Here is a 27,413-nt window from a genome sequence, read left to right as displayed (position 1 = left end):
GTCTCTTAAGTCATTGCTCTCCTTAACGTTAATGTTCCCTCTTGGTGATTCTCCATCCACTCATGCATACCTACCCCTTGCTCATCTTTAAATTCCTACTTCAACAAGCTCTATTTTGAGTGGAAACCCCTCCACTTCAAAATGGAATTACACCGGTTCTTGTACTTATGTCAACTAAAGCTTCCTACCCCGCAACAGCGTGTTCTTACAGGTATTGAATATTCTTAAAATTCATTTTATGCAGGGAGGGACACACTGTTTCCCTGTAGAGTCACAATCTTGTGAGGAAGCTTTTGTTACAATTTTTATAGATGGAAAAACCAAGATTGCAAACAGATTCCAATCCCTAAGACTATTGGGCTCCACAGCAGCTGTGAAATGCGGCTCCCAACAGTATGACCATGTTAATACAAGCACCATCAGAATGCAAATGAAACTTGTCAGCGGAGTTTGAAGGTCACTCTGGGCCACGGGCAGTTAGGGCCGCAGAATAAAGATGTTCGGGATGGGGTTAAGGGCGGACTTAATTAGAAAAGCAGACTGAGGCAAGGAGAGAAGGGCTTTGAAGGCTTGTTTGCATACGCAAAGCCACATATTATATCATCTGTATGAAAGAGCAGCAACGCCTTCTACACATCTTTACAACCCGCTTGTAATTATTCCACCTTAGCTGGCCCAATTTCGGTCCACCCCTAAGCTGTGACCTCGCTGCTTTCGGAGCCTCATCCTCGGCGGTCTGGTCTTTCGGTTCCCTGCTTCTGCAGCTAATCCCGGGTGGGAGTTAAACAGGACCGAGGGTGGAGCTGCAGCACAGCGCACACCTGCCTTCTTAAAGCTCTCCGCTGGGGTTAAAGAGCCTCTGGGAGGCCGGGCCACGGAAGGAAGAAAGCGCGCGGCGCGGCTTGACCCTCGCGGCGATCCGTAGCGCCCAGAGTCGGCGGCGGAAACATGGCGGCCGTGTCGGTAATAGAGAAAGTTTGTACCGAGGCCCGGCAGTGCTAAGTGCTGGCCGTCTCGAGCTCTCGCCCCCACGGCTCACCACCTCCAGGTTCTGAGTAGGAGGCTCGGGAGACCCATGCCCTTTTGCTTTGCGAGCTTCGCAACGGACGGAGCGAGGGTCGGTGGCGACTGCCGAGTCAGGTAAGGGGCTGGGGCGCCGCCGAGAGCCCGGCTGGCCCGGCCAGGCCCCGCCCCTTCGGCCTCCCGGGGGGGAGCGACGCCAGCCGGGGACCCCTGGTGTCCGCGGTCACCTCCACCAGGGCTCCCAAAGGGTCACGTCCCAGAGCTCAGGGGTGGCGAACAGCCAGGGTCCCGGCCCCACCTCTCCATCCCTCGCCAGAACGAGGCCTAATGGGAGACAAGTTATTATTGCTGCCTAAAAGGGAGGAATTTTAGAGTTTGAGTTGCCGTCCTTGGGGTTAAGAGGCGGCCCGAAAGATTTATTAGCTGGGATTCAGAAAAAAAAAAAAAAAAAAAAAGACTGTAATTCTCCAACTCTGAGTTCTCAGTGTGGTTCTTTCACGTTTTGATACTTCCCCCTCGATGGAACAGAAATAGATTTCCACCGAAAGGTTATGAAAGAGATACATTGTGTGGTGAAGCCCATTGCCTTAGGACACGGGGAGGGCACTTTCGTTTTGCAAGAAATGTGGTGAATTAAGTGAAAGCCAGAGTAAAGCCAAAAGCAAGTAATCCCCAAATTACTAGGAACTCACTTAACGACTGGTACTAGCTGTGGGCCTATTAAAAAGTTTTTATTTAATTATTTTAATTATAAAATATATTTGTGTATTTATTTGCTTTACCAAATTAGTTCTGTATTATTTTTTTTTTAATTGAATGCTATTTTGGTTGCAGACTTGGCTAGATACTATGCATGCATGTAGAAGATCTCACCAGAGACCTTGTGGCCTAGTGAGGGATGCAGACATTAAACAAATGGTGAAGAAAGGAGGTTTTTTTTTTTTTTTTCCGTTTCAGTGGGAGTGCCAGGATCATCTGATGAGTGAGAGGTGATTCTTCTGAGAACACGATTTAAGCCCAGACCTGTAGAGTTTGACAGGTAAAGGGCAGATTGGACTAGGAGGAGGAAAAGGCATGTGTCCAGAGAGGGCATGGTATTTATGTAGTTCATAATGGAAATGCCAGTGTTGGAATAAAGAGTGAGAGGAAGAGCAGTACAAGGGCAGTAGTTCCTATGCAGTGTACAGGAATTTATCCAGTGATAAAGGCACTTGGAAGAGTGTAGCCTAATGCTGTGTGGGGTGGAAAGCCATTAGAGAATTTTGCATAGCAGAGTAACATGGTAACATTTGGTCTTAAAAGCACTTTTAATAAGAATGAGTGGAGTAGAAGAAAATAAAAAGACATCCAAGAATGAGATCGTGGTGGCCAAAATTTAGGTGGTGTTTTGGGGGATAAGAAGGTGAGGGAATGTGAAAGAGAAGCTTAGGAAAAAGAAAAATCTAGAACTGGTGAGGATTAATAGTGAGTGAATAAGTGTGGCAGAAGGTTAAAGTAGTACACAGGATTGATGGCTCGGGAGTACTACTGTGGCCAAACCAAGTCCTCCCAAATGCTAAGCATGTTTCCTGAGTTAGATCCCCAGCCTGAGATTTTTTAGACTCAAACAGTGATTTGCTGATTGACCCCCTTGTGCTTTGTTTTTGTTTACCTTAGGAGCTTTCCAGCAAATCATTAGGGAAGGCAGCTATTTTTAAAATTTGTTTTCATTTCTGGTTCAGGCTACTGTCCCCCCTAACACACACACACACACACACACACACACACACACACACACTTCAGGCTATTTTTAAAACAAAGTCAGAATGGGTAAAGACTTAAGACCGATAAGAATGTGGCTATATAATATTCCAAGATACAGATGTATTGTCTTTTATTTAGTTATATAATTAAGACCCAGAACTAAATTGAGATTGCTCAAAGATTGGGCATTAGGTGTCCAAAGGATGGGTTGGGATTCAGTGTCCAAAGGATGAGTTGCAAGTGAAGAACTTTGAAGACAATCCACTGAGTTGGGAGGAAAATATGGATTCTTGTACTTCAGGAAGCAAGGGAAGGGAAGGTTTCAGAAGGTGGTGGTACTCAACAGCGTGAATGCTCTTAAAGAAAATGTGCAGGATCCTGCAAGGGTTCCATCATATTCAGGAACGCGTAGTTCGGTTCAGAAGTTAGCAGAGGGTTTCTCTGAGGGACTCACACTGTTCAGTGTTTTGAGGTGAATATATGAGAACTTAAGCAAACATCAGCTGTCAAGAGGAAAGAAAACTGAATGTGGTAGGAGAGATGGGGAGAACCAAGGTTGTTTTGTTTCTTCATCCTTTGGTAGTTTTTAAAAAGCTGACCTACAAATGCTGAAATACTGATGAATAAAGCATAAGTGGGAGTTTGGAGAGGAGAATGGCATTCTGGAACAGGAACGCTTTACACAGAGCAGGGGGACTCTTTTTGACTGCCATTCAGAGATGCAGATAGAGGTGGATTTGTGCGATTGGAAACTTAAGTAAGTTCCTTTTTGTTGACTCAGTAGGAAAGTCATTGGTACAAATGCAGTAAGAGGTGGGTGTCGAGAGATTTGAGAAATAAAGAGTGGTTTGACTGGACAGAGTAGGAAAGAGTGCTGACCAGGAAACACAGGTATCCCCTGAATGTGGAGGGGTGCCTTTTAGTGTAGCGTGTGAATTGTTTCTCCCTCTAGCAGTGCTTCTGAGCCTATGTTATACTGTCAGTATTTTGAGGCTCTTTCCCTTTCCTCCTGGGCAGTATAGCACATAGGAGTAATATTTCATAAAACTCTTTGTAGTCTAGATTTTACCAACTTCTTATACTTACATAAAAAAATCCACTATAAACAAACAAACCCCAGACATTTGCTTTAGCTCTCCATGGTAAGAAATGCTTGCATGAAAACATAATAGAGGAAAATTAGTTTGAATATACAATGAATAGATTTAGAAATGAAAATATGCTTTGACCTAAGAAAGTAGAAATAATAATAACACTTCAAATATGCTAATGATCCTAAGATTGTTTTAGAAACATTCTTCTCTAGCCAAACACTAGTTAGGGATTAATTCTCAGTTATCTCATGTTTTGTCAAGTGTGTCTTTTATGTTCCTCCATTAAGAGAGTTTAAGTAAACTGATAACGTGTTTGTTGCTGTGGTTCAAGCCTAATACCTTGTGCATTTTAGGGAAGCACTTCAGCACTGATACCCAGCCCCAGACCACAAACTATTTGTTTTCTGAATATATGAGTCTTTGAGTATTGTATAGCCATAAGCTATTGCAATAGACCAGTTCTTACAGTACATGGAAACCATGAAAGAACTACCTAGTGGATGGATCAGTAATCCTTTGTGTGTGTGTGTGTGTGTGTGTGTGTGTGTGTGTGTGTGTGCTCAGTATGTGTGCATGTGACATGACATGCTTGTAGAGGTCAGAGAACAAATTTAAGAGTTGGTTCTCTCCTTCTACCATATGCGTCTCAGGGTTTGGACTTATATAATCCTGCTTCACAGTTGAGCTATCTCATTGATCCCACTACATATATAGTGGGATTATATGTTATCGTATATACATTATGGTATTTTAGGTGAAACCTATGGGAGCACTTAAGGTTGAAATACTTATTTAGGTCCTAGCAAATAATTGCTGTAGTGACTTTTGAAAAGGTAGACTTGAAGTTCTTCTTTACTTTACTAAGGCCTGGTAAGTATTCCAGTTTGGGGTTTTTGAGTAAGAAGTTCAGCAATTGGTCTACTAAATAGATAGTATTTATATTTGAAAAGTAAGCTATGGTCCAACTAGTTTATTTTGGTAGGAGTGAAAGTACAAGAATTACGGCTCAAGTTTAAATACTGAGTAACCTTAATAGTGTTAAATTTAACTTCTAGTTATGTTTATTAGTTAAACAATGTAATGGCTGAAAATTTATAGCATTTAAGAACTGTCTTGTAAAAAGATGTAGGGGATTAGGGCAGTAACAGTGGTTACCATCTTTATGTACTAGAAGTAATAATGAAGGCCTTCGTTCTGCTTAAAAGTTGAGTGGTGTTTCATTGTGTCAAAGCCAAGTGCTTGTGATCTGAGCCAAACTGAATATTCAGATAGGAATAGATTAGGCATGTTCAGCATCAACGCTGAAAGACGCCACTGATACTTTGTGATGCAATTTTATCAATAGGAATAGAAATTGTGAACATTTTTCTTTGTGTAACCTGCAGAGTTTGTAAGCCAGAAAACAAATTAAGATATATGCAGTTAGTCTTTGAACTGGATTTCAGAAGAACTTCTATTTTTCTCTTATTTATTTAGTATAAAGAAGATAGCACAATGTATTATATAAAATTAACTGTGAAATATTTTTTCTTCTCTTTAGATCACTATAAAGAAAACTGAGAAAATGTTGGAATAGGAGTTACCATCACCTTGGCTTTGTTGAATGACATAAAGAAGTTCATTTTTGTAACGTGTGGGATCACCTGCGTTGCCAGATTACATGTGTAAATCACTGCGTTACTGCGTTAGTCACTGTCTCTATCTGGCAATGACGAGGCTGGAAGAAGTCAATAGAGAAGTGAACATGCATTCCTCAGTGCGCTACCTTGGCTACTTAGCCAGAATCAACTTACTGGTGGCTATATGTTTAGGGCTTTATGTAAGATGGGAAAAAACAGCAAATTCTTTAATTTTGGTGATTTTTATTCTCGGCCTCTTTGTCCTTGGGATCGCCAGCATACTCTACTATTACTTTTCAATGGAAGCAGCAAGTTTAAGTCTCTCCAATCTCTGGTTTGGATTCCTGCTCGGCCTTCTATGTTTTCTTGATAATTCATCCTTTAAAACTGATGTGAAAGAAGAATCAACCAAGTACCTGCTTCTGACATCTATAGTATTAAGGATATTGTGTGCTTTGGTGGAGAGGATTTCTGGTTATGTCCGACATCGGCCCACTTTGCTAACCACAGTAGAGTTTCTGGAACTTGTTGGGTTTGCCATCGCCAGCACAACTATGTTGGTGGAGAAGTCTCTAAGTGTTATTTTGCTTGTCATAGCTTTGGCCATGCTCATTATAGACCTGAGAATGAAGTCCTTTCTAGCTATTCCAAACTTAATCATTTTTTCAGTATTGTTATTTTTCTCTTCATTGGAAACTCCCCGAAATGCAGTTGCTTTTGCGTGTTTTTTTATTTGCCTGATAACCGATCCTTTCCTTGACATTTATTTTAGTGGACTTTCAGTCACTGAGAGGTGGAAACCTTTTCTGTACCGTGGAAGAATTTGCAGGAGACTTTCAGTGGTTTTTACTGGAATGATTGAGCTTACGTTCTTCATTCTTTCAGCGTTTAAACTTAGAGACACTCATCTCTGGTATTTCGTGATACCAGGGTTTTCCATTTTTGGAATTTTCTGGATGATTTGCCATATTATTTTTCTTTTAACTCTTTGGGGATTTCATACCAAATTAAACGACTGCCATAAAGTATATATCAACCACAGGGCAGATAACAATAGCCTTGATAGAATCATGGCATCCAAAGGGATGCGTCATTTCTGTTTAATTTCAGAGCAGTTAGTTTTTTTTAGTCTTCTTGCAACAGCAATTTTGGGAGCAGTCTCCTGGCAGGTAAGATCATGGTTTTTGTTTGCTTATTTTCTTATGTCAATGCCAATGATACTGGATAAGATCCTAGCATTAAGAGATAAACTTAGAATTTGTGGAGATTACACTGAAAGATATACTTAGATTATACCTAAAGACATAGCTAAGATTATCCTTACAGATGTCTGAGAGTTACAGTACTAGTCTAAACCCATACCCACCTTCATGGCTTATGTATAGTACATTTATAGTGTAGCCTTTTTCTTAAGATTTGAAAAGAAATTAGCTCTGTAGTACTATCTAAATAATTCAGCTTCTAAATTAAAGATTAGAGAATCTGAATTATAGATGTGAGAAAAATGGCTTTCATTGTACATTTCCTGCCCAGAATGTTTTTTTAAAAATATGCTATGGACGTTCAAACTGTGCAGTTAAAAGTTTGTGTTTATAGTAATTTTTTAAATTGTTTGTGTGTGATTTATGCATGTGTATTATTGTGTAGATTTATATGTGTGTTTGTGCTTATGTGCATGCGTATGGAGGCCAGAGGCTGGCAAGTACTTGTCTTTCTCAGTTGCTTTCTGTAGTTTGCCTGTTCTTTTCCTTTTATGTTTTCCTTTCTTGTTTTTTAACTTGAGGAAGAGTCTCTCACCTATGTGGCTATACTAGCTGGCCCACAGTCTGCAGGTGTTCGCCTGTCTGTTGCATCTCCATAGAATTGGGAAATGGACCTATGCCACCACACGTGGCTTTTTACACAACTTCTGGGCTTCCAAACCAGAATCTCATGTTTCATGTCAAGCCCTTGGCTGACTAAGCCATCTTTTCAGCATCATGTCGACATTACTCGTGAACCTAGGCTTCCTTCTTCTGAGTATTAACTGACTATCTAGTATTGACATTCAGCTGGAGGTGCTGAAAGCTGAAGATCTCAGAATGCCTTTGCCATTAAAAACAGTTAGTTGTCTTGGTAATGAGAGGAAGAGGCTGGCAGGAAAAGTCTGATCATAACTGTTTGTAGTATGACAACCTGTATCATTTGAGTGCCTCAGGCTGGGAGGTGGGCATAGAGAGCAACTGTTCTTGGTGTAATCCTTTGCTTTGCACCAATTTGTTCTGCAGCATGAGATTTAGAGTGAGTGTATGAAGACTTGCCTGGGCATGGTGCTCCTAGGCAGTGTAGGTTGCCTGGAGGAGTCTGTGTGGGGTCAGGCAAGTGGTGAAAACATCTTTGCTGCCTCAGGGCAGCCTCCTCATTTTACCTACAAAGCCTGAGCTGGGACTCAGAGAATTAGAAGATGTCAGGGCTCTAGAACTTCCCCCCTTCCTCTCCTTTCTGGGTTGGCCACTTCCCCAGTCTTAGCTACTTTCTCTTTGCCAAGTCAGCCTCATTTATGTAGGGTTCCTTTCCAGGTCACAATATTCTGTTAACCAAATACTTTCTTGGTCACTAGAGTTTTCTGTTTTGCATATATCAGTGGTCTTCTAGTAAAGGGTATGGACTGATGGCAGTTCACAAAAGCTTTCTAAGGACTCTCCCAGCAGAGACAGTGTTAGGAGACTCAATCTCTAGCTTGTAACCGTCAATGGTAGTGTTCTTAAAGTTGACCCTCAAGTGCTACCCCATTTGGCTTTTAGTTTATAGGTCCCTAATGAAACTCTGTGTCAGTTCAATAACTTACATTTTTTTTTTTTGCCCCTTTTTCAGTTGGATTATGTGTCTTAAGTTTTAAGACAATTCCCAAATTTGTGAATTTGGGGATTTTATTTTTATCAGATAAAAGTATTTTATCAGAAAAAAGATATAGAAATGTTCCTTTCACTCTGGCTTTTCTTTAAGTTTGTTACTGATATTTTTTTGAAGAAACACTTTTAACTTTATAAAATGGAGTTTATCAGTTTTCCCTTTTATGGACTGTGAATTCAATGTTTTATACAAGAATCTTTTCAACACTAGGATATCAGTTTTTTTCTCTAGTATTTCTTCCAGAAGCTTTTCCACTTTAGCCTTTACATTTAAATCTATGATCTATTTTAGTTTCTTTTTTATAGTATAAGGACCTTAATTTTGTTTAGTATACAAATATCTAATTGCTTCAGCACCTTTACTTGAAAGGACTAGAGACTGACATTTACCCAACTGAATTGCCTTTGCTTATGTCTACCATGATTAAATGTGTGAGATTTCACACCTGAGATATTTTTTAATATTGATCAATATGTCTGTGTCTTATACAGTGTTATACTGTCTTTCAAGGCATTTTCTAATTTCCTTTGTAATTTCTTTGACCTGTGGGTTATTTATATTTTTATTGTGTGAAATCCTAATATTTGTTGGTTTTCCAACAGCAGTCTTTGTGTTGTTGATGATTTTTGATTTATCTTTATCAGGGGGACAGAATTTGTATGATATTAGTCTTTTAGTGAGGACTTGTTATGATCTGAAAAAGATTACAGTGCTATTGGACAGAGTACATTATAATATCGGCCAAGTCAAGTTGGGTAGAGATGTTCTTCTATCAGTGTCCTTGATGGTTACCTGTCTAATTCTGTCAATATTGAAAGATATTAAAATGTGTTTTCTCATTTAAGAAACCGTGTGTGCGTGCGTATGTGTAAGCGCCACAGAGATCAGAGGTGTGCCAGATTGCCTGTAGCTGGATGTGTGTGCCACCTGATGCAGGCGCTGTGAACTGAATTCTGATTTCTCTACAAGAGCAGTGAGCACTCTTTACTGCTGACCTATCTTGGCCCCTCAGTCTTTTGTTTGTTTTTGGACTTAGGTATTCAAGACCTGTTCCTAAATGTAGGAATAGGTTTTAGAACTCTTTAGCACTTGGTTTTTTATCATGATAGGTGGCATAGTTTAGTAGTATCAGTGAAAACTATTACCTGCCTCCAAAGTGTAAAATATTAACTATAGAAAAAGCTTGCCAAGCCTTGCTCTTGATATCTGTGCATTTGAGTCACATGAAATTTGTTAAAGTTCTAAAGTCTATAATTCAGTGATATGGGAAAGAAGCTAAGCCTATGCTTAGCTTAAAAAAAAAAAAAAAGAAAAGAAAAGAAAAGAAAGAAAGGTTATGCTTTGCTAAAAGCCTAAAGGGATAGTGTGGCAGTCCTGGTCAGCCATCCACCTGTTAGGTGATTTATTGGCCCAAACTGACATAAGACACTTGGGTGTATTTACACTCCCCAGCTGGCTGCTCCTTGATATCTGTTGAGTGTTATATTGGCATTGGGCCTCACAGGAAACTCGACTCTTAAACTTAATTTTTACTTAATTGATTATAGAAAGATTTCAAAACCTTTACTCTGCTCAGTGTCCTGTGAAGTGTAAATAAGTATGCTCAGAGAAAAAAAATATTCAAAGAAACACCGAAAGTGTCTCATTTCTACACTCATCTGTCTGTGAAACCTTTGTCTCTAAACCGCATTAATCTGACTACCCTCTTTCCCAGCTCACACACTCTTTAACTTCTATGTGTGATCTGCCTTTGGACTTTTGCTGAAGATCAAATGTAACATTCATATGAAATATAACTTAGGAAAGCACCCACTGGGCCTACAAAAGTTCTAGTGATTTCAAATGATTTAGAATCAGAAAATTATACAGTGAAAGGGAAACAATTGAGGTCTTGTTGGAGTAAAACTATTTTGGAAAGAGTGACGTTGCTAATCCAAATAAATTTTCAGCTATCTCGAATTGGAACTATTTTTACTTAACATTTCTAAATATTGTTGCCAGCTCTCTCTCCCTCTCTCCTCTCTCTGTCTCTCTTACACACACATATGACATGACGTGACATTTCTGTAAGAATAATATTGAAATGTTAAGCTTTTCTTATGTCTCATTAATTTATGATTTCTACTGGAAAGCTTTTCCACTGCTTGGGTGGTAACAGACCTAATACAACAAAGAAAAACAAGAAGTTAAAGAAACTTTTAAGTAGATCAATTTGTCAGCTTTGGTCAGGATACATGAAAATAGAGATGGCATACCTATCTCATCAGTTACTTTTCTTTTATGAAGTATTTTTATGTTATAGCTAAGAAATCATCACGAAACTCATTTAAGTAGGTTTGTTTTTTGTTTGTTTTTCAACTGTAATCATGTCAGAATGAGTTTCATTCCAGGTTACTTTCCTTAAAGAGTTGGAAGGTCACATTAGCTTCTGTTGTGGTTCATAATCTCATTCTGACTTTAAAATGCACCAGTGCAGCTGCTTTTTCTCATAGTTTGTTTTATGTTCACTGCCTGCCGTTTGCTTCTGTCTTTTAAACTTTTCCCTTAAATAAGTCTATTAGAAAGGCACAGTATCTTAGCATAGATAGTGTTGCATTTATGGTAATTGATAATTCACAGAAGGCTAAAAGGGAGACTGCATCCCACTTAGAAACATACCCCATGGCACCTTCTATATTTAGACATGCTCTCTGAAATCTTTCACTTGAGCTCTCACATGTCTTTCCTTGTTAAGCATTGCCATTTGAAGATTCCATGGGGATTTGATACAGCTTTTTGTAGAAGCCCTTTTCACCCAAACTAGAAAAGCCGTAAAACGGTTAATTTCACTTTAGGATAGAGGGACAATTCCTGGGTATGGTAGAGTCTTAGTATAAGCTTCACATCCAAAGAAGAGCTGAAATCTGTTAATGAAATATGACTTCACTCCTAGGAAGGTGGGAGAGCCAGCCTGTCCTTCACTTGGCATGGGGAACAGGAAGCTTTCCAATTTGCTGCTGAATTAGAAGTGCACAGTATTCAGACTTTTTGTTTTATTTCATTTGTTTGCCGAGTTTAGAGCAATTTAGTCTAGGTTCTAAAGGGAATATTAGTTTGAAGCTAAAATTTTATCACTTTTTCCGTAACTATAAAATAGGATGTTCCATGTGTTGTGTGTTGCTGTGTCAGAAACACAGAGTAGGTAATTTATAAAGAAATGACATTTATTTTTCACAGTGAGAGGATTGGGAAGCCCATTTTTAATAGAGGAAGTTGAGGACATAGAAGTTGATAGATTGATAGGTAGGCAGGTGGGTGGGTGGGGATAGATGGATGGATTGATGGATGGATGGGTGGGTGAGTGGATAGATGGATGGATGGATGGGAGGATGAATGGATGGGAATTGTTAAGAAGCATTCGCAGCTTTGAGTGAATCCTTATATAATGATAATTAATTCATTTGTGAATAGCATTTGTAAGTTTTATGCCCTTATGACTTCCAATTAGACCCCATGTTCTAAGATTGCTGTATTGAGAATTAAGTTTACAGAGCATGCTTTGGGGGAACAGAGTGAAACCACTTAGAAGAGTAGATCTTCTAACCCCCTTCCCCTGAAAGCAATGGTCCAGAATAGTGTTTTGTTTTGTTTTTCATGGAGGATGAGTGGGGTACAGTTCCTAACAGGTTACTTCTGAGCATTCTAGTGTATGCTATCACAAATTTAGGTTGTATGTCAGTCACTCCATCAGGCCTTTTGCAGTCAGCAAACACAAAATGTGGGGCTGTTGCTGCATAAACATGGCATACCACTTTGCAGTAAACTATGCATTAGGTAGGAAGCACAGGTGGTAAATACGTGGACCACTAACAGTCATTTATTGTTGGCTATGTGCGGTACATAATCATATGACTGACAGTGCAGGTTTTCCACATCCGACACAGCAATGCAACAGTGCTACTAGACAGTAGGACATTTTCAGTCTATGGGACCCTGAATGGGTAACTTATTTTCATACACAAAACTGGTGCATATGGTCCATAGCTGACTGAAATATTTTTGCATTGTGCTTAACTGTCTTTTCCTCTTCACCTGATTTTCCATCCTTTAAATGAGGGCCATGTGTGGTGGTGCATGCTGTTAATCAAACTCAGGAGGCAGAGGCAGTAGAATCTCTCTGAGTTCAAGGCTAGCCTTTCTAAATGACAAGTTACGGTCTAGCTAAAACTACATCTTGAGACCCTGTTTCAAAAATACAAAAAAAAACCAAACCCACCAACCAACAAGATTACTAAATTCTATTCTATTCTATTCTATTCTATTCTATTCTAGTCTAGTCTAGTCTAGTCTAGTCTAGTCTAGTCTAGTCTAGTCTAGTCTAGTCTAGTCTATTCTATTCAGACCTACCATTTATAGATTGCTCTCTGTGTGCTAACCTCCATTCTGTGTATGTATAAATGTATGTACTATGTATGTATACATATATTGAATCCTTATAATTGTTTGAGGTAGCTATCATTACTGTTTTCCTTTGTAGGTCAGAAATGTTCTTGCAAGATTAGAAAGCTTGGCCTTTGTAGCTGGTTTCAATCTAGGAAGCCTCCACTCACAGCCTTTATAGTTGATCATTGTAGTTTCATATGCTTATAGAGTTGACAAGACCTATGATTACATAATCTTTTGTTTGTTATAAGGAAGCATTAGTAAGTAGATTTGCCTGAGTTTATTTCTGTACCTGTGTTTTCACTCTTATAAAGGTTGTGGCTTTAAGATTTTTGTGGTTTGGTCTCTTTTGAGAGTACTCAGTCACAGGATCGATTTCTAATGCTTCTGTTAGAACTTTGACAGGTGTCCACCAAGATTTCCTAAGTAATAATTAGACATTTAGATAAAAACGTAGTTCTCTAGATTTATATTCTTTTGCTTCTAATAACTTCTGAGTTTTGTTGGGGGCTGGAGAGGTATGGTTTAGCTATTAAAAATGGTTACAATGCGACCATGAAAACCAGATTTCTGATTACCAACATCCACATAACAAATTCAGTGTTTCACATTTTTGTTTTCAATTTGGATGGAAGGTTCTTTAACAAAATTAAAAAAAAAAAAATATGTGCTGCTTTTTGCTACAGCTTCCAAAAACTTAGAAATCTGTTTAAGGTTCATTACTCTACTAATTCATCCGTGTCTACAAATGTGTGCTTTTACTTATGATTGTTTTTAGATTATCAGTTGTTTTTTTAATCCTTGAACATAGAAGTAAAAACTGAGTCAATACATATGTATCTAAATATCCACAAACTGTATAAACTTCTTGTTTGTTATTTCTTTTAGCCCACAAATGGAATCTTCTTGAGCATGTTTCTTATTGTTTTGCCACTGGAGTCCATGGCTCATGGGCTCTTCCACGAACTCGGTAACTGTTTAGGAGGAACCTCCGTTGGATATGCTATTGTGATCCCTACCAACTTCTGCAGGTAGTGTGCTTTGTTGGACCTGAGAGAAGCTGCTTGATTGTTAGCATCTCTTAATGATTATTATAGATTACTTTTCACAACTTTATTTCCAATTTATAGTGTCCTTGCACTTCATCCTTGTGTAAAACTTAACTCTTAAGTGATATTGTATTTTTCAGGTTTAAATATAAATATTTTGATAAATATGTATAGCTTATATTTTAGCTAAGCCTCAGAAAATCTGGATGACCTTTTGAAGGAAAAGGCCCATCTTTAAAGGAAGTATCATGAACGTTCCTGTGAAACGATGCAATAATGGAATGTCTGCTGGACCTGAGAACCTGCAATTCCAGTCCTCTGTTTATAACCAGTTGTAATCTCTCTGAATCTCAGGGTCCTTATCTAAGATAATTATGGTACTATCACCCTTCTTGGAAATAGCATTCTGAAAAAGGGCATTCTGAAAAGCTTGTAAGATTTAGGATGTAGAAATACTCTACACTATGAAAAATTCTGCACAAACATGAAAGATTAGCAATGAAGTTTATTAAAAATTAACTTTATTGTAGTTTCATTGCATATAATTTTGTAGGGGGAATTTGAAACTACAAACATTACAACTTTTAAACCTTTTAATAGCTAACTATACAATAGAAAGAATAGTTTCTGCCATAAATGAGTTATAGTTCATTTGGTTTTGGGAGGATATCTTGAAATAATTGTTTTTTAAATTTGGTTCCCAATATTTGAAAGGAACCCCCAAGTAAATTTGTAATAGTTCTGTTTTGAAGGTTTGGTAGAAGTGGAAAGTTTTCATGAGAAATGAAGGAGATTAGGAAGGGTCTTATAAAATTAGACATGCTAATTCAGCCAGAAGGAATTTGTGGAAATAGTAATATGCACAATTAATTTTGCCCCATTATAATTTCAGTCCATATGACTGATAATTTTTTGATTACCATTAAATGTCAGAAATATGTGAAAATTTTTATTTTAATAAAACTGAAGTATTACTGGGATGGGATTGATAGGACATGAAGTAAAATTTAGCTTTTCAAAATTTCTGATAGAACTTTTGCTGTGGAGAGGAGAGCAGCGATGCTTTTCTCCCTCTGCACTAAAAGCTCTCAATTTCTATGTGTTTCCCAGGGAACCATTTGCTTCAGGGTCAGGTCGAAATCTTCAGTTAGTTTTAAATATGTGAACCTTAGTGTTAATAACTATTTTAAAGTTATCCTTGTTGATATTTAATGTCTTTTATTTTAGATTATACCTTAAGTTAGTAAAGTTTGAGCACATTACAAAGATCCTGTTTTTCAGTTTTACAGAAATTAAATGTATAACCACATTCTTGCTTCCCATGTTTTATGTGTGAATTTAGTTTTTTCAGGAAGACAATGTCCTTTCCTTTATTCTTGAAATATTCAATACAGTCTTGCATTCAGTAAGGAAATAAGAATAGGAGGCAAAGAATAGTGCTTTGAATTTCATGAAATATTGTTCCAGTTATTACTGTTTTACTGAGAAGAAATACAAGTTTATAAAGCATGTTTTGATTTTTCTAAACTTAGTTGTTAACATGAAAGGAGCTATGGAAGAGAAACCTGCCATTTAGTTAGTATGGTTGATTATGGTTCTTGGAAAATCATTTTAGATGACAGATGAGAATGTAATGTAGATCCCTTTTTAAGATTTATTCATATATTTTATATATGTGGGTACTTTGTCAGCATGTACATCTGTACATCAGAAGACAGCATTGGACGGTTGTGAGATGCCATGTGGGTATTGGGAATTGAACTTAAGACCTTCAGAAGAGGAGTGCTCTTAACACTGAGCCATCTCTCAAAATAATACCTTCTAAAAACCACAATACTTTTTTTTTTTCTTTCTTTCTCTTTTTGCAGTCCTGATGGTCAGCCAACACTGCTTCCACCAGAACATGTACAGGAGTTAAATTTGAGATCTACTGCCATGCTCAATGCCATCCAAAGATTTTTTGCATATCATATGATTGAGACCTATGGATGTGACTATTCCACAAGTGGACTGTCTTTTGATACCCTGCATTCCAAACTGAAAGCTTTCCTTGAACTTCGGACGGTGGACGGACCTAGACACGATACCTATGTGTTGTATTACAGTGGGCACACCCATGGCTCGGGAGAGTGGGCTCTAGCAGGTAAGTTCACCTTTGTCAGCTGTGAAATACATGTATCCACAGCTTACATAGAGACAGTAAAGTTCTCAGCTCCCTGCTTAGTAAATGACCAAAGTTACATGATTACCTTTAATTTCAAGAATACCTATTTTATTTTAGTAAGCTTTAAATAAACAAGCATTTACGACTATTTCCTTTATAGTAGTTAGAGAAAAAAAAAACGTGTTGGATTTGAGACTTACAATCAGTCTACCTTTAAAAGTATTTTCAGGAAGTGGGAAACAGTAAGATCTCGAGAGGACAGGAACTCCACAAGGAGAGCAACAGAACCCAAAATTTTGATCACAGGGGTCTTCCCTGAGACTGATACTCCAACCAAGGACCATGCATGGAGATAACCCAAGACTCTTGCACAGATGTAGCCCATGGCAGTTCAGTATACAAGTGGGTTCCATAGTAATAGGAACAGAGACTGCCTCTGACATGAACTGACTGGCCTGCTCTTTGATCACCTCTCCCTGAGGGGGGAGCAGCCTTACCAGGCCACAGAAGAAGACAATGTAGCCGGATCAGAAGGAAGGAAAAGAAGCCCTCCCCTATCAGTGGACTTGGGGAGGGGCATGTGTGCAGAGCGGGGAGGAAGGGAGGGATTGGGACAGGAGGAAGGAGGGAACCACAGGGGGGATACAAAGTGAATAAAGTGTAGTTAATAAAGAAAAAAATACATCTTAGTGTTAAAGGCAGTCACAAAAACTAAGAGTGATAAACTATATGAATGATTTTTCAGACTGTTGGAAAGTACTATGCAGGCTACTCGGTGAAAAAGAGAACACGGGGCTTACACTTTTCTAAACTTTACAACCTATAATAAAAACACACATCAGGTATAATAAAAAAAAAAATGTTTTCAGAATCATTCCACATAGTAGTATCCCTCAGAAGCTGATGACCTGTTGACTAGTACTTCTTAGTCCTTAAATGTTGTGAACACAAATTTCAGCAGTGCTGCAGCAGGGCAGTACTAAAATCTCACCCAGACTTTAAACGTGAGGTCGCGCTGGAACAGGTCAGGGCCCTCTCTGCTCCTCTGCTGCTGCAGCACTGTTTCAGGTACATTTTCCATGTCCATTAATTAAGAGAGGACAGGGGATGAGCGCTGTTTCATTGGAGGCTATAAAATTCTTCAGGGTTATTTTATATTTTTTGATGCATTTATATTTTTTAGAGAGGGAAAAGAGTTTGGTTTACCTGTGTATAGAAAAAGAAAACACTTTTCTTTTATCCAAGAGAAGTTTCAGAAACATGAGATTTACTCTATTACAAAATTTGTCCATCTTCCTAAGTATAATAAAGATTTCATTAATTATAGGTTTTGTTCTGTAGATTATTACATGCCCAGAATCTAAGAGAATATGGAACATGGTAGGGGATCATAGTAGGGGCATCTTTAAGTAATACCCAGCTAGGAAAATTCATGGAATATATCATGAAAAATTAGGATAATTTTCTTTTCAATTGAAAATAGTTCATTTAGTTATATCTAGCCTAGTTTTAAATTGAGATCAAAACAATAATAGTCATAAAGTATAAGTGTTGTGATGATTGATCTTCATTGCCAACTGTTTTGATTTAGTAGTAAACAGGAGACTATTAAAGCATATCTCTGGGTGTGCTTGATGGCATTTCCAGAGAGAAGTATCCCTAGGCATGGGGAGAACTTTCCTGAATGTAGGTGCTGCAGTTCAATGGTCTGGAGGGTTGAGTGAAGTAAAAAGCGGGAAAAAGAAACCAGGCAGCCCTGGTACACTTTCTGTTCTTCTCTGCTGCCATGTATGAGCCCACTCTGCACTGTTGTGCCCATCTGCATGCCCACTGAACCCTCCAAACCATGGGCCAGTAAACCCTGACTTCTAGTTGTTTCTGTCAGAGGCCGTGTTACTTATATGAAAGTCATCATACCCTCACTCTGGTTGGAGAGACTATGCCAGGCAGACATAGAGCTGCAGTGTAAGGACTCCAAAAGGAAACAAGTTCAAAAAGCAGATGGGGTTAAGCCAGCTTGAGCCCACTGATTTCATGCCTGACTTGTAATGGAGTTTTATCATAAATAAAATCAGCTTTTTATAAAGTGTATTATTTTGTAACTCAATATTAAATAATGCAATGCTTGTTCTAGGAGTAAAGGCAAACATTGGACACATTTAAATTTTTTTTTTTAATTTTTATCGTTTATTACAATTTATTCAATTTGTATCCCGGCTGTGTCCCCCTCCCTCATCTCCTCCTAATCCCACCCTTCCTCCCTCTTCTCCCCCGGTGCCTCTCCCCTAGTCCACTGATAGGTCCTCCTCCCCTTCTCTCTGACCCTAGCCTATGAGGTCTCATCAGGACTGGTTGCATTGTCTTTATCAATTGCCTGGCAGGGGGAGGTGATCAGAGAGCCTGTCACTGAGTTGTTGCCAGAGAAAGCTCCTGCTTCCCTTATTAGAGAACCCACTTGGAGACTGAGTCTATGAGCTACATCTGAGCAGGGGTTTTAGGTACTCTCCATGCATTGTCCTTGATTGGCATATGAACCCTGCAGGGCTCAGGGTTTTTTTTTTTTTTTTTTTTTTTTGGCTCTGTTGGCTCCTTTTGGAGCTCCTGTCCCTTCCAGGTTTTTCTATCTCCCCCTTCCTTCATTCCCTGCACTCTGCTCAAAGTTTGGCTATGAGTCTCAGCCTCTGCTTTGATACCTCGATCACAGAGTCTTTCAGAGGCTGTCTGTGGTGGGCTTCTGTCCTGTTCCCTGTCTTCTCCAGCTTCTGCTGTCACACATTTTAAGTATCAGCCACTATGCTTAGTACTTGGTAAACAACATTAGGCTTGGCTTCACTGAGAAGTCTTCTGATCACCACTGTTGCCTTACAGATTTCAAAGGACAAAATGAAAGCTGAAGGCAATATGTAACTCACTGTGGTCAATCCCAGTCCTGCCCAGCAACTCTGTTTCCGCGTACTGTTTCATGTCACCAACATTGGCGGTCACCATGAATCTAAAGAAGTGGCATGCTTGGATTAAGAGAATTTGTTAACATGGACCACACGTTTTAAACAATAGTAGGATATACAGAAGGAACTCAATACAAACGCCTTGAATGCAGTTTACAAATTAATTTCCTTTACATATAGCTTTTGAATGACAGTCCAGAAAGGAGCCATCATGACTATTTTAAATTGAGGAGAAGAATGGTATATTCTAACTCAGAGCACCATAGAAAAGCTCTAGTCTGTTAAAAACTCTTTACAGAATAAAAATTCAGACGAAAGGAGGGAACTGATTTTTGTAAATGAAATATTTATAATAAACATTGCAAACAAATTTTATTGGATATTCACATATCCCTATATTTTTAAATATTGTATTGTAAGACAGTGTTAGGAAATGGGATCTTTCTGTGTTGTTCAGGCTGGTCTTGAACTTGTGACCTCAGGTGATCCTCCTGACTTTGCCTCCTGAGGTGAGCTGCCACTAGAGGTGTCCCTCTTTACATTCCACTAGCTAAGAAAAATAATTTTTGGAATAAGCTTTTTTGTGTGTACTTCCGTTAAGGATTTATACTTAATATAAATGTTTTTCAGAAAGGTTACATTTTCTTCTTAAATATTTTAAGCTTTGGAAATCCTACATATTCAGCTTACTAATATATTACCTTTCATTTTATGGAAGAAAAAAAAGATACCATAGTAGATAGCATCTACATTTGTTATTGTTGAGTTTTATGAAGAGTTAGGAACAATTTATGAAAAATTAATTTAGAAGTAAAATTATAATTTTGATAACTATCTGGGTGTAACATTCTAGAGTAATCTCTCAATAGTCTTTAAAATATGCTACCAATAAATTAGCTCTTATGCAGTTCTTTGATATCCAGAACATTTTGTGGTTATGCAGCTGTTCTAGAGTTTATTATATACAGTAGGAAAGTCAATTTCAGTGGACAAAGTGGTGGGTATCATATAGCATAGTATGACACTGTCCTGCCTTATCTTGTAATTCAGAGATGCATACTGTCATGGAGTGTGGCCTGTGGCCCCTGCCTTATTTGCAAATAGTCAGGTTGACCCAAGGCCATAGAGGCTCTTCAGATGTTGCTACCTGGCCTGCTTGACATCAGCCTTCTAACACTCATTTGGCCTTGAAATCAAATAGAACACCCCTGCTCTGTGTAAAGTGTTCTAATTTGTTCCAAGTCAAATGACCAAGAACTTTAAACTCTAATAATTTATTAATAACTATCTCTGGCAGCCTTGAAGTATGACCATTAGCACTAGATTTTACTTGGGTTAACAAATTAACGAGTCCAAAACAGTATTTCTTTGGGAACAAGAATCTCAACGTGTCACTGTTCCTTTATACTTTAACGTACACTACTTAGAATGTGTAGTCTTTTTAGATTCATGGAGTTTTAATATTAAACCTGATAATTTTGCCTCCTTGCTTGAGGGTAAAAATCAATTAGGATAATTATCAGAGAGATAGAAAGAAAGAAAAAAAATAAGGTATTTTATCAAGCAGTTTTCCATGGATACATAGCACCTTTAAAAAGCTGTCTCAAATACTTGAAACGTATTGAATGGCTGTTACCGAGATAAATGTTAAGCACCTTGAATCTGGGCCAGAAGCCAAGTAAAGCACAGAACCTACAAGAAAGTAGAACACTACAAAACAGGATAGGAAGGTAAGTCACAAGGCTTCACTGCTGCTCTGAGTGCCTTGTTGATGTTAAAAAAGAATCGGGATAGAATATGCTCAAGAGTGTTAAGAGTTGTGAGTGTTATGCTAGGGTGAGTTGTGAGGCTCTGTGCAGGGTGGACTTTGTGTCATGGCTGTAGTCTATGTAGTCTGATGTCTAGATACTTTTATAGATCTGGAAATTATGAAAAGTTAATATTTTGGACATTTTTGAAAAAGTGGAAGAATACTAGTAGTGCATGGAAACCATTTACTGAAGTATTGCCTTTAAAACAGTACGCATGGGTATTAGAGCAATGATCAGGTAGGATGTATGCTCAGTCTTTCTCATAACAAGCTGAGTAAATTAGTGGATAAGTGAGTGACATAGCCTGGCCTCTGAGATAACTAGAAGTCAATTAGGCTGTTGTAAAGTATAAATGACATCTCTCACAAGGACAAGTTTTATGGCCTAGAAGCATGACTCAAAGTTTTAGGGGAAAAGGGTCTGGGATAAGTAAAACTTCTTCTATTACCAGCAGAGTTGCAAATTATATATATATATATGTATATATATATATATATATATATATATATATAAAATACTCTTAGTAGTTTCATAGTTTAGCAAAGAAGATGTTTCTGTATTCTGAAATTAGTTTGTTGGATTTTTGCTAGTAATTCTAGCATATGAAAGCTCTTTCTAATTGTGAAAGTACGAGTTGCTCTGTAGAGGGCCCCTGCCGGCCTTATAGCAGTCAGGGAACAGATCTGTGAAAAGACAAGAATGAAATTGGGTTCTGGTGCTAGGCCAGAACTTCTATAGTCTGGCCCTTGTAGACACTTCTGGAGTCATATTTATGTATAGCACAGATCAGGAAAGAGGTTTTCAGATGTGAGTACAGCAAAGCTCAAGTCATGTTACTGTGAAGCTACAAAGTACATATGGTTTGTCCATAACATGGGTTCTGTTGACTTAGAAACAATGTTTCAGAGAAGGGTTGGGGAGAGTGACTGAGTAAGGGCCTGAGATAACTAGAAGTCACTAGGCTGTTGTAAGTACAAGTGACATCTCTCACAAGGATGACTTTTAGGGCCTACAAGCACGGGCCAAGGTTTTAGTGGGATAAGTAAAATGTCAATTTTAGAAGGTGCTGGTAGAGCTTGCCTCATCAGACGGCAGAGGATCACGCGGTTGTGAACTCATCCATTCCCAGTGTTCCAGGAGGAGGATGGGTTAAAGATCTTTTCCTTTGAAGGATGCCTGTGAGGGTACCTTTCCTCCCTTCTCCAGTGCTTATATGTGTGTACAAGCACTTTTTGCCCTCTAGAGTTACTTCATCTAAATATTTTGGAAAGGAGAAAAAGGTGTTTTTTCTATTGGGAAAGGCCATAGGTTTCCAAATACCCATTAGTATCTACTGCTGTAATTTCTGTACATAAACTTCAGTGTTGTGCCCTGTCCTCATAATATATACATTTCCTCATAATATTGTTTAAGTTTTATTATAAAATTCTCTTGATTATTCTATAGTTTCTGTTCCCCTTGTGTTAGATTTTTTATTACTTCAAATATCAGTGGTAAGAAATGTTTGTAAACTTGCCTCTACTGTTCTTTTCTTGGGATAATTCCTAGAATTAAAATGATTGTGTCCTTCTGTCACTGACACAGAGCCAAGGTGATGAGGTGAGGACAGTTGCCTCAGGCACAAAACTGAAAGGGGAAGTATACATTTCCTTCATATTCTATACTTACAAAGACTGAAAGACTCAGAACTGACAAAAACAGCTAAGTAGCAGGATACAAACCAACATACAAAAAGGTCAGTAGTGAGCTCAATCAGGAAAGTATTATCACTCATAGTAGACTAAAAAGGAAAAAACAAAACAAAACAAAAATGTAGGAATAATTCTACCCAAGGTCGACAAAGACCACAATAATGAAAATTATAACAACTAAGAAAGCAATTGAAGAAAATAGTAGAAGATGGAAAATTCTCCCATGTTCATAGATTGAGAGAATATTGTTCAACAGGCGTACTGCAAAAGCAATCTACAGATTAATGCAATTCCCATTAAAATACTCATGAAAGTCTTTATGAATAAGAAAAAAAATCTAAATCCTGAAATTTGTAAGCAAGGACTCAGTGAAACCACAGAACGCTAGACCATTTTGTGGGTTTATTGAGGAATTTAAACTGTTAGGGCTATTGGATGCTGAGAGAACAACAAAAGGCAGAAAGAACCTTGGCAGTTTTAGGGGGAGCAGGTAGCAGTGGGATGGTGCATGTGGGTCAGAACAGTCAGGGAGTTTGAGTGGCTGGAATTGGCATGAGGGCCCCAACAGCCTCAGAGCCAGAATGGGGACTTTGGTCTGTTATAGGCTTGTTTGAGTTAGTCAGGAATTAGATGCCCTGACTGAGGTAGTTGGCTGTGGGTGGAGGTGGGGTGGAGCAAAGGATAAGGGAAATAATGACTTTTCCTGACAAACAGAAACCCCTCGTACAGGGTGTCCAATAATGCTGAGTTTTGTTTGTCTGCTAGCAATTCTTCTGTTTACTGGGTCAGAGTCCAGCCTGAGATAAGCCCAGACTGTCATCCAGGACATTCATTGTCTGCAGCACTGCCATTCTTGGGGCCTGTTTTAGACCTAACAAAATTCATATGAAAACACAAGTACTTTGAGTATTCACGCAGAATGAGCAAAAAGTGAAATGCCTCTGGTTCTAGTTGAGGGGCTGGCAATAGAATATACATCTGCTTTGTGTGTGTAGTAGCGGCCCTTCCTTATCAAGGTTGTTTGGAGTGCCGCTTCTCCATGGCGCTTTCTTCCCGCGATTGACAAGACCAGCACAGGCAGTTAGCACAACTTCCTTGTTTTGTTTTTTTCTCGTAACGACCCCCAGTGTCTCTATTTCCTACCCCTCTCCTTTCTTCCCCCATCCCTCCTTCCTTTGTTTTCTTTCTTTGTTTTGTTTTGTTTTTTTTTCTTTCCATTTATCCACTCCTTTCTCTTAGTGGAATATTCTGGATGCCTCTGTACTTTTTGTTCAGAGGACTACAGAATCCGGAAGTTATGTTGGATCTTGGAATTATTAAGCTGTGCTGTCAATTTTTGGGGAAAGTTGCTTTCATTTAGTAGGTGCCTACTTACGAAGGTAAAGAAAAACAGTTTGTTTTTTTCAGTGAAGTACAAAAGGGGTTAACAGACTATATCTATAGAAGGCCAGTTTGCTATGTTGAGTTGGCCTTGTCTAGAAATTAACAGCTACATTAGTTAGTTTAAATTTAACTTTTTCCCCAGTTTGTACAAGGGTTGTATCATATATTAAATATTCAAGGTTTTTTCTGTGTCGGTGAGATCATAGAAACTAATGAAATCTTTTGTAAATACTGAAAAAACTTAATTCATTCATAAAAATAAATACAATGTTTTAATATTGTATTCTTAAAAAGAAAGAAAGAAAGAAAAGGAAAGAAACAAAGAAAGGAAGAAATGCTAAAAAACACACAGTGAGCCAGATAGAAATGTGTTTACTTCAGATCTTTGGACCGGAGTTTTCTGTGTTCCTTGCAGGTTTTTCAGGTATAGCTCTGATTTCAATGTGAACATACCCATAAACTCTTCTCCAGGCTTAGGAGAAGTGGTAAGGATCTCTGAGGAGTGACCCTTGCCCTCACTCAATAGGTGTTAGCTTATGAAGACAAAGAAGGGTTGATTTCTCAGTGTAGAATAGGGTTTACTAAACTATTTTTTTTATAGAGCCAGTTATTTTAAGACTTCTATATATTGCTCAGTAGCTATTACAGCAACCAGAAATAAAACTGAAAAGGTGTGGTTCTGTTCTGTTAAAATGTTTTTTGTGGCAATAATTATGAAGATTGAATTTTCTATACATTTAACATTTCATAAAGCCTTTTGATTTTTTTCCTATGTAAAAATATATTATCAACTCGTGGGTCATAAATGCCAAGTGACACTTGCATTTGGGATTATGAGCTATCATTTGCTACCCAAGTTTTAGAATGTTTGCTAAACATTTATGTACAGTCTCTAAGTTGCAGAGGTTCAACTTAATGATTTTACAGTGGTGCAAAGCTAGATGCAGTCACTGCAAAGCATATGTTATGATTACTTTACTGTAAACCAGCAATGTGATAATGTGGGGATGCTGGGAAGTCTCCACCAGCTTCAGATCCTAGCCAGCCACAGTCACAGTGGTGCACAGCTAATGCTTGAATGGACTGGGTCACTAGGCTTTGGTGTTTGCATTTAGAACGTGACGTATGTTGAATACAATTTTAACTTACAGTGTTTCCAATTTAGAATAATTTATATCTGGTTGAAATCCTGTTGTAAACCAAGGAATATATGTATATAAATCAATTTTCTTCAGTTATCATGTTATACTTTTATGTAAGTTATAGTGCTAAAAGTATGTTTTTGAAAGTATCTTCTGAAAAGATACTTTTTAAAAAGTTATTTTGTTGTTAAGTAAAAATTTAAAGAATTTAAAGAAACAAATTTCAAAAATCACCAGTGCTCTGAATTTTTTCTTGTCCACAGGTGGAGACATACTTCGCCTTGATACACTTTTAGAATGGTGGAGAGAAAAGAATGGTTCCTTCTGCTCCCGGCTTATCATCATATTGGACAGCGAGAATTCAACCCCATGGGTGAAAGAAGTGAGAAAGATTAATGACCAGTATATTGCAGTTCAGGGAGCTGAGCTGGCAAAGACAGTCGATATCGAAGAAGCTGATCCTCCACAGCTGGGTGACTTCACGAAAGACTGGGTAGAGTACAACTGCAACTCCACCACCAACATCTGCTGGACTGAGAAGGGACGCACAGTGAGAGCCGTGTACGGTGTGTCCAAGCGCTGGAGTGACTACACTTTGCACCTGCCAACAGGAAGTGATGTGGCCAAGCACTGGATGTTACACTTCCCTCGTATTACATACCCATTGGTGCATTTGGCCAACTGGCTATGTGGTCTGAACCTTTTTTGGATCTGCAAAACTTGCTTTAGGTGCTTGAAAAGATTAAAAATGAGTTGGTTTCTTCCTACAGTGCTGGACACAGGACAAGGCTTTAAACTTGTCAAATCTTAATTTGGACACCAAGGAAGGATATTATTGAGAGTTCATGTTACCATTCATCAATAACTTGCCATTTTTTGTATACTGTATTTTTATTTGTGGAAAGTATCTTGCTACTGTTGTAGCTGCTCTCACTTTGTCTTTTCTTAAGTAATTATGGGATATGTAAGATATTGGGAATATGCATGATTTTTATACAAAAGTATACAGAGGGTCATAAAATGCAGAATGTAGCTGTATAAGATCTTAAAAATAACAGTGCACTTTCAAGTATGTTTCCATTTGTCTCTAATGAAAAGAAAACAGTTGTTTATCCTCTGCAGTGGCCAATGAAGAATTTTTAATGCCTTATTTTCTAGGCATACATTAGAGAATGTAGACCAGACAAATGTGTTTTAAGAAAACTACCAATTTACTTAATAGAAGATTCTTTCATCTGTGAATCATAGGTTTGACCCCAAGACTGTTTGCAGGAGTATAAACTTTTAGAGCAGGAAGAGACCTGTTCATAATGACTGCAAAATGCCCTTTCCGCCACACCCAAATGTCTTGGCTATAACCTTTACCAGTACAGTAGCAAAGCTCCAACTGCCTTGGAGATGAAAACGTTGTGAATGTAAGTAACAATAAGAGCTCAGATGTTACAAAGTGTTCTTTCATGGTTAGTGAGGGACTTTGAAAGTACTGGTAATTTTAAGAATCTTTCTCAGGGTAACCTTATGTTTTCTTAATGAGTAATATTTCCAGCTGTAAATGCCTTTCAAGTAAATTGCCATTCTTTTCAAAAAGTACTCTTATAAAATAAATTTTGCAGTTTCTCAAGTCATTCTCTTTAAGTATTTCTGTGGAGTTGTGCTCTGCCATGGAAGATTATTTTTCAGATCCTATTGTAATAACTTTTCTGCTGAAGGTAAAAAGATGGGGAACAGATCATTTTTTTTGTTTCGTTTTTGTTGTATACCTGTATTGTATTATGTAAAAAAGTATTCATGTTGGTAATTTTGGGTAAGCATAATGGTGTGGTTGTAATTTTAAAACTTTAATTCAGTGTTTTGTTGGAGTAAAGTAGGCACTGATCAGGATATCTCCTTAAGAGGTAATTCACTTCTTATTCCCTTCCAATAATCCTTACATTCTAAATTTTCATCTTTGAAAGAGGGAGGTATAATTAAATTGGAGATTAGTGTTTGTTAAAGTGGTGACTTCTTACCATTGAAGCCATTTTTTCCATCCCCAGAGAGAAGAGGTAAAAACACTTACCATTTTCTACTGATGACTTGAAAATTGAAGTTTTATTTAGGAAGAAGTCAGGGAACTTGTATGCCACTATCTATGCAGCATTGCTACAGCCTATTTCTATGTTTTGAATATTGTATACCTAATACTTTGAATAAAAATTTTGTTAAAAATTAATTTTTCATTTAATGTGAATTAAAAGTTCCTGAATACTTTGTATATTAAAAGTGGAAGTTACACAAAATGCTTATGGTTTAGAGTTTATATTTGGTGGCACGTTGATTTGGAAATATTTCCTTATCCCAGAATACAGAATACAGTATTGGAAGTTAGTGACATCCTACACAGGATATTTTTTTTTTTTAAAAGGGGGTCTCGTTTTATAGCTTGAACTACA

General features: G+C 38.0%; 1 protein-coding gene across 1 annotated transcript; it reads left to right on the top strand.

Annotated features, from left to right (window-relative positions):
* The first annotated feature begins 932 nt into the window (after nt 1–932).
* Nucleotides 933–27,193, top strand: Tmem168 (transmembrane protein 168). Its single transcript, XM_055612948.1, has 5 exons — nt 933–1,140; nt 5,401–6,648; nt 13,682–13,824; nt 15,711–15,985; nt 25,245–27,193. The coding sequence occupies exons 2-5, from the start codon at nt 5,521–5,523 to the stop codon at nt 25,790–25,792; spliced, it is 2,094 nt and encodes a 697-aa protein (XP_055468923.1). The 5' UTR covers nt 933–1,140; nt 5,401–5,520; the 3' UTR covers nt 25,793–27,193.
* The last annotated feature ends 220 nt before the right edge of the window (nt 27,194–27,413 follow it).

This window comes from Psammomys obesus, unplaced genomic scaffold (assembly GCF_907164565.1).
Source record: "Psammomys obesus unplaced genomic scaffold, mPsaObe1.curated_primary_1811, whole genome shotgun sequence".
Classification (NCBI taxonomy): Eukaryota; Metazoa; Chordata; class Mammalia; order Rodentia; family Muridae; genus Psammomys; species Psammomys obesus.
Note: the sequence above shows the minus strand (reverse complement) of the source record. Positions and strands in the feature narration are given on the sequence as shown.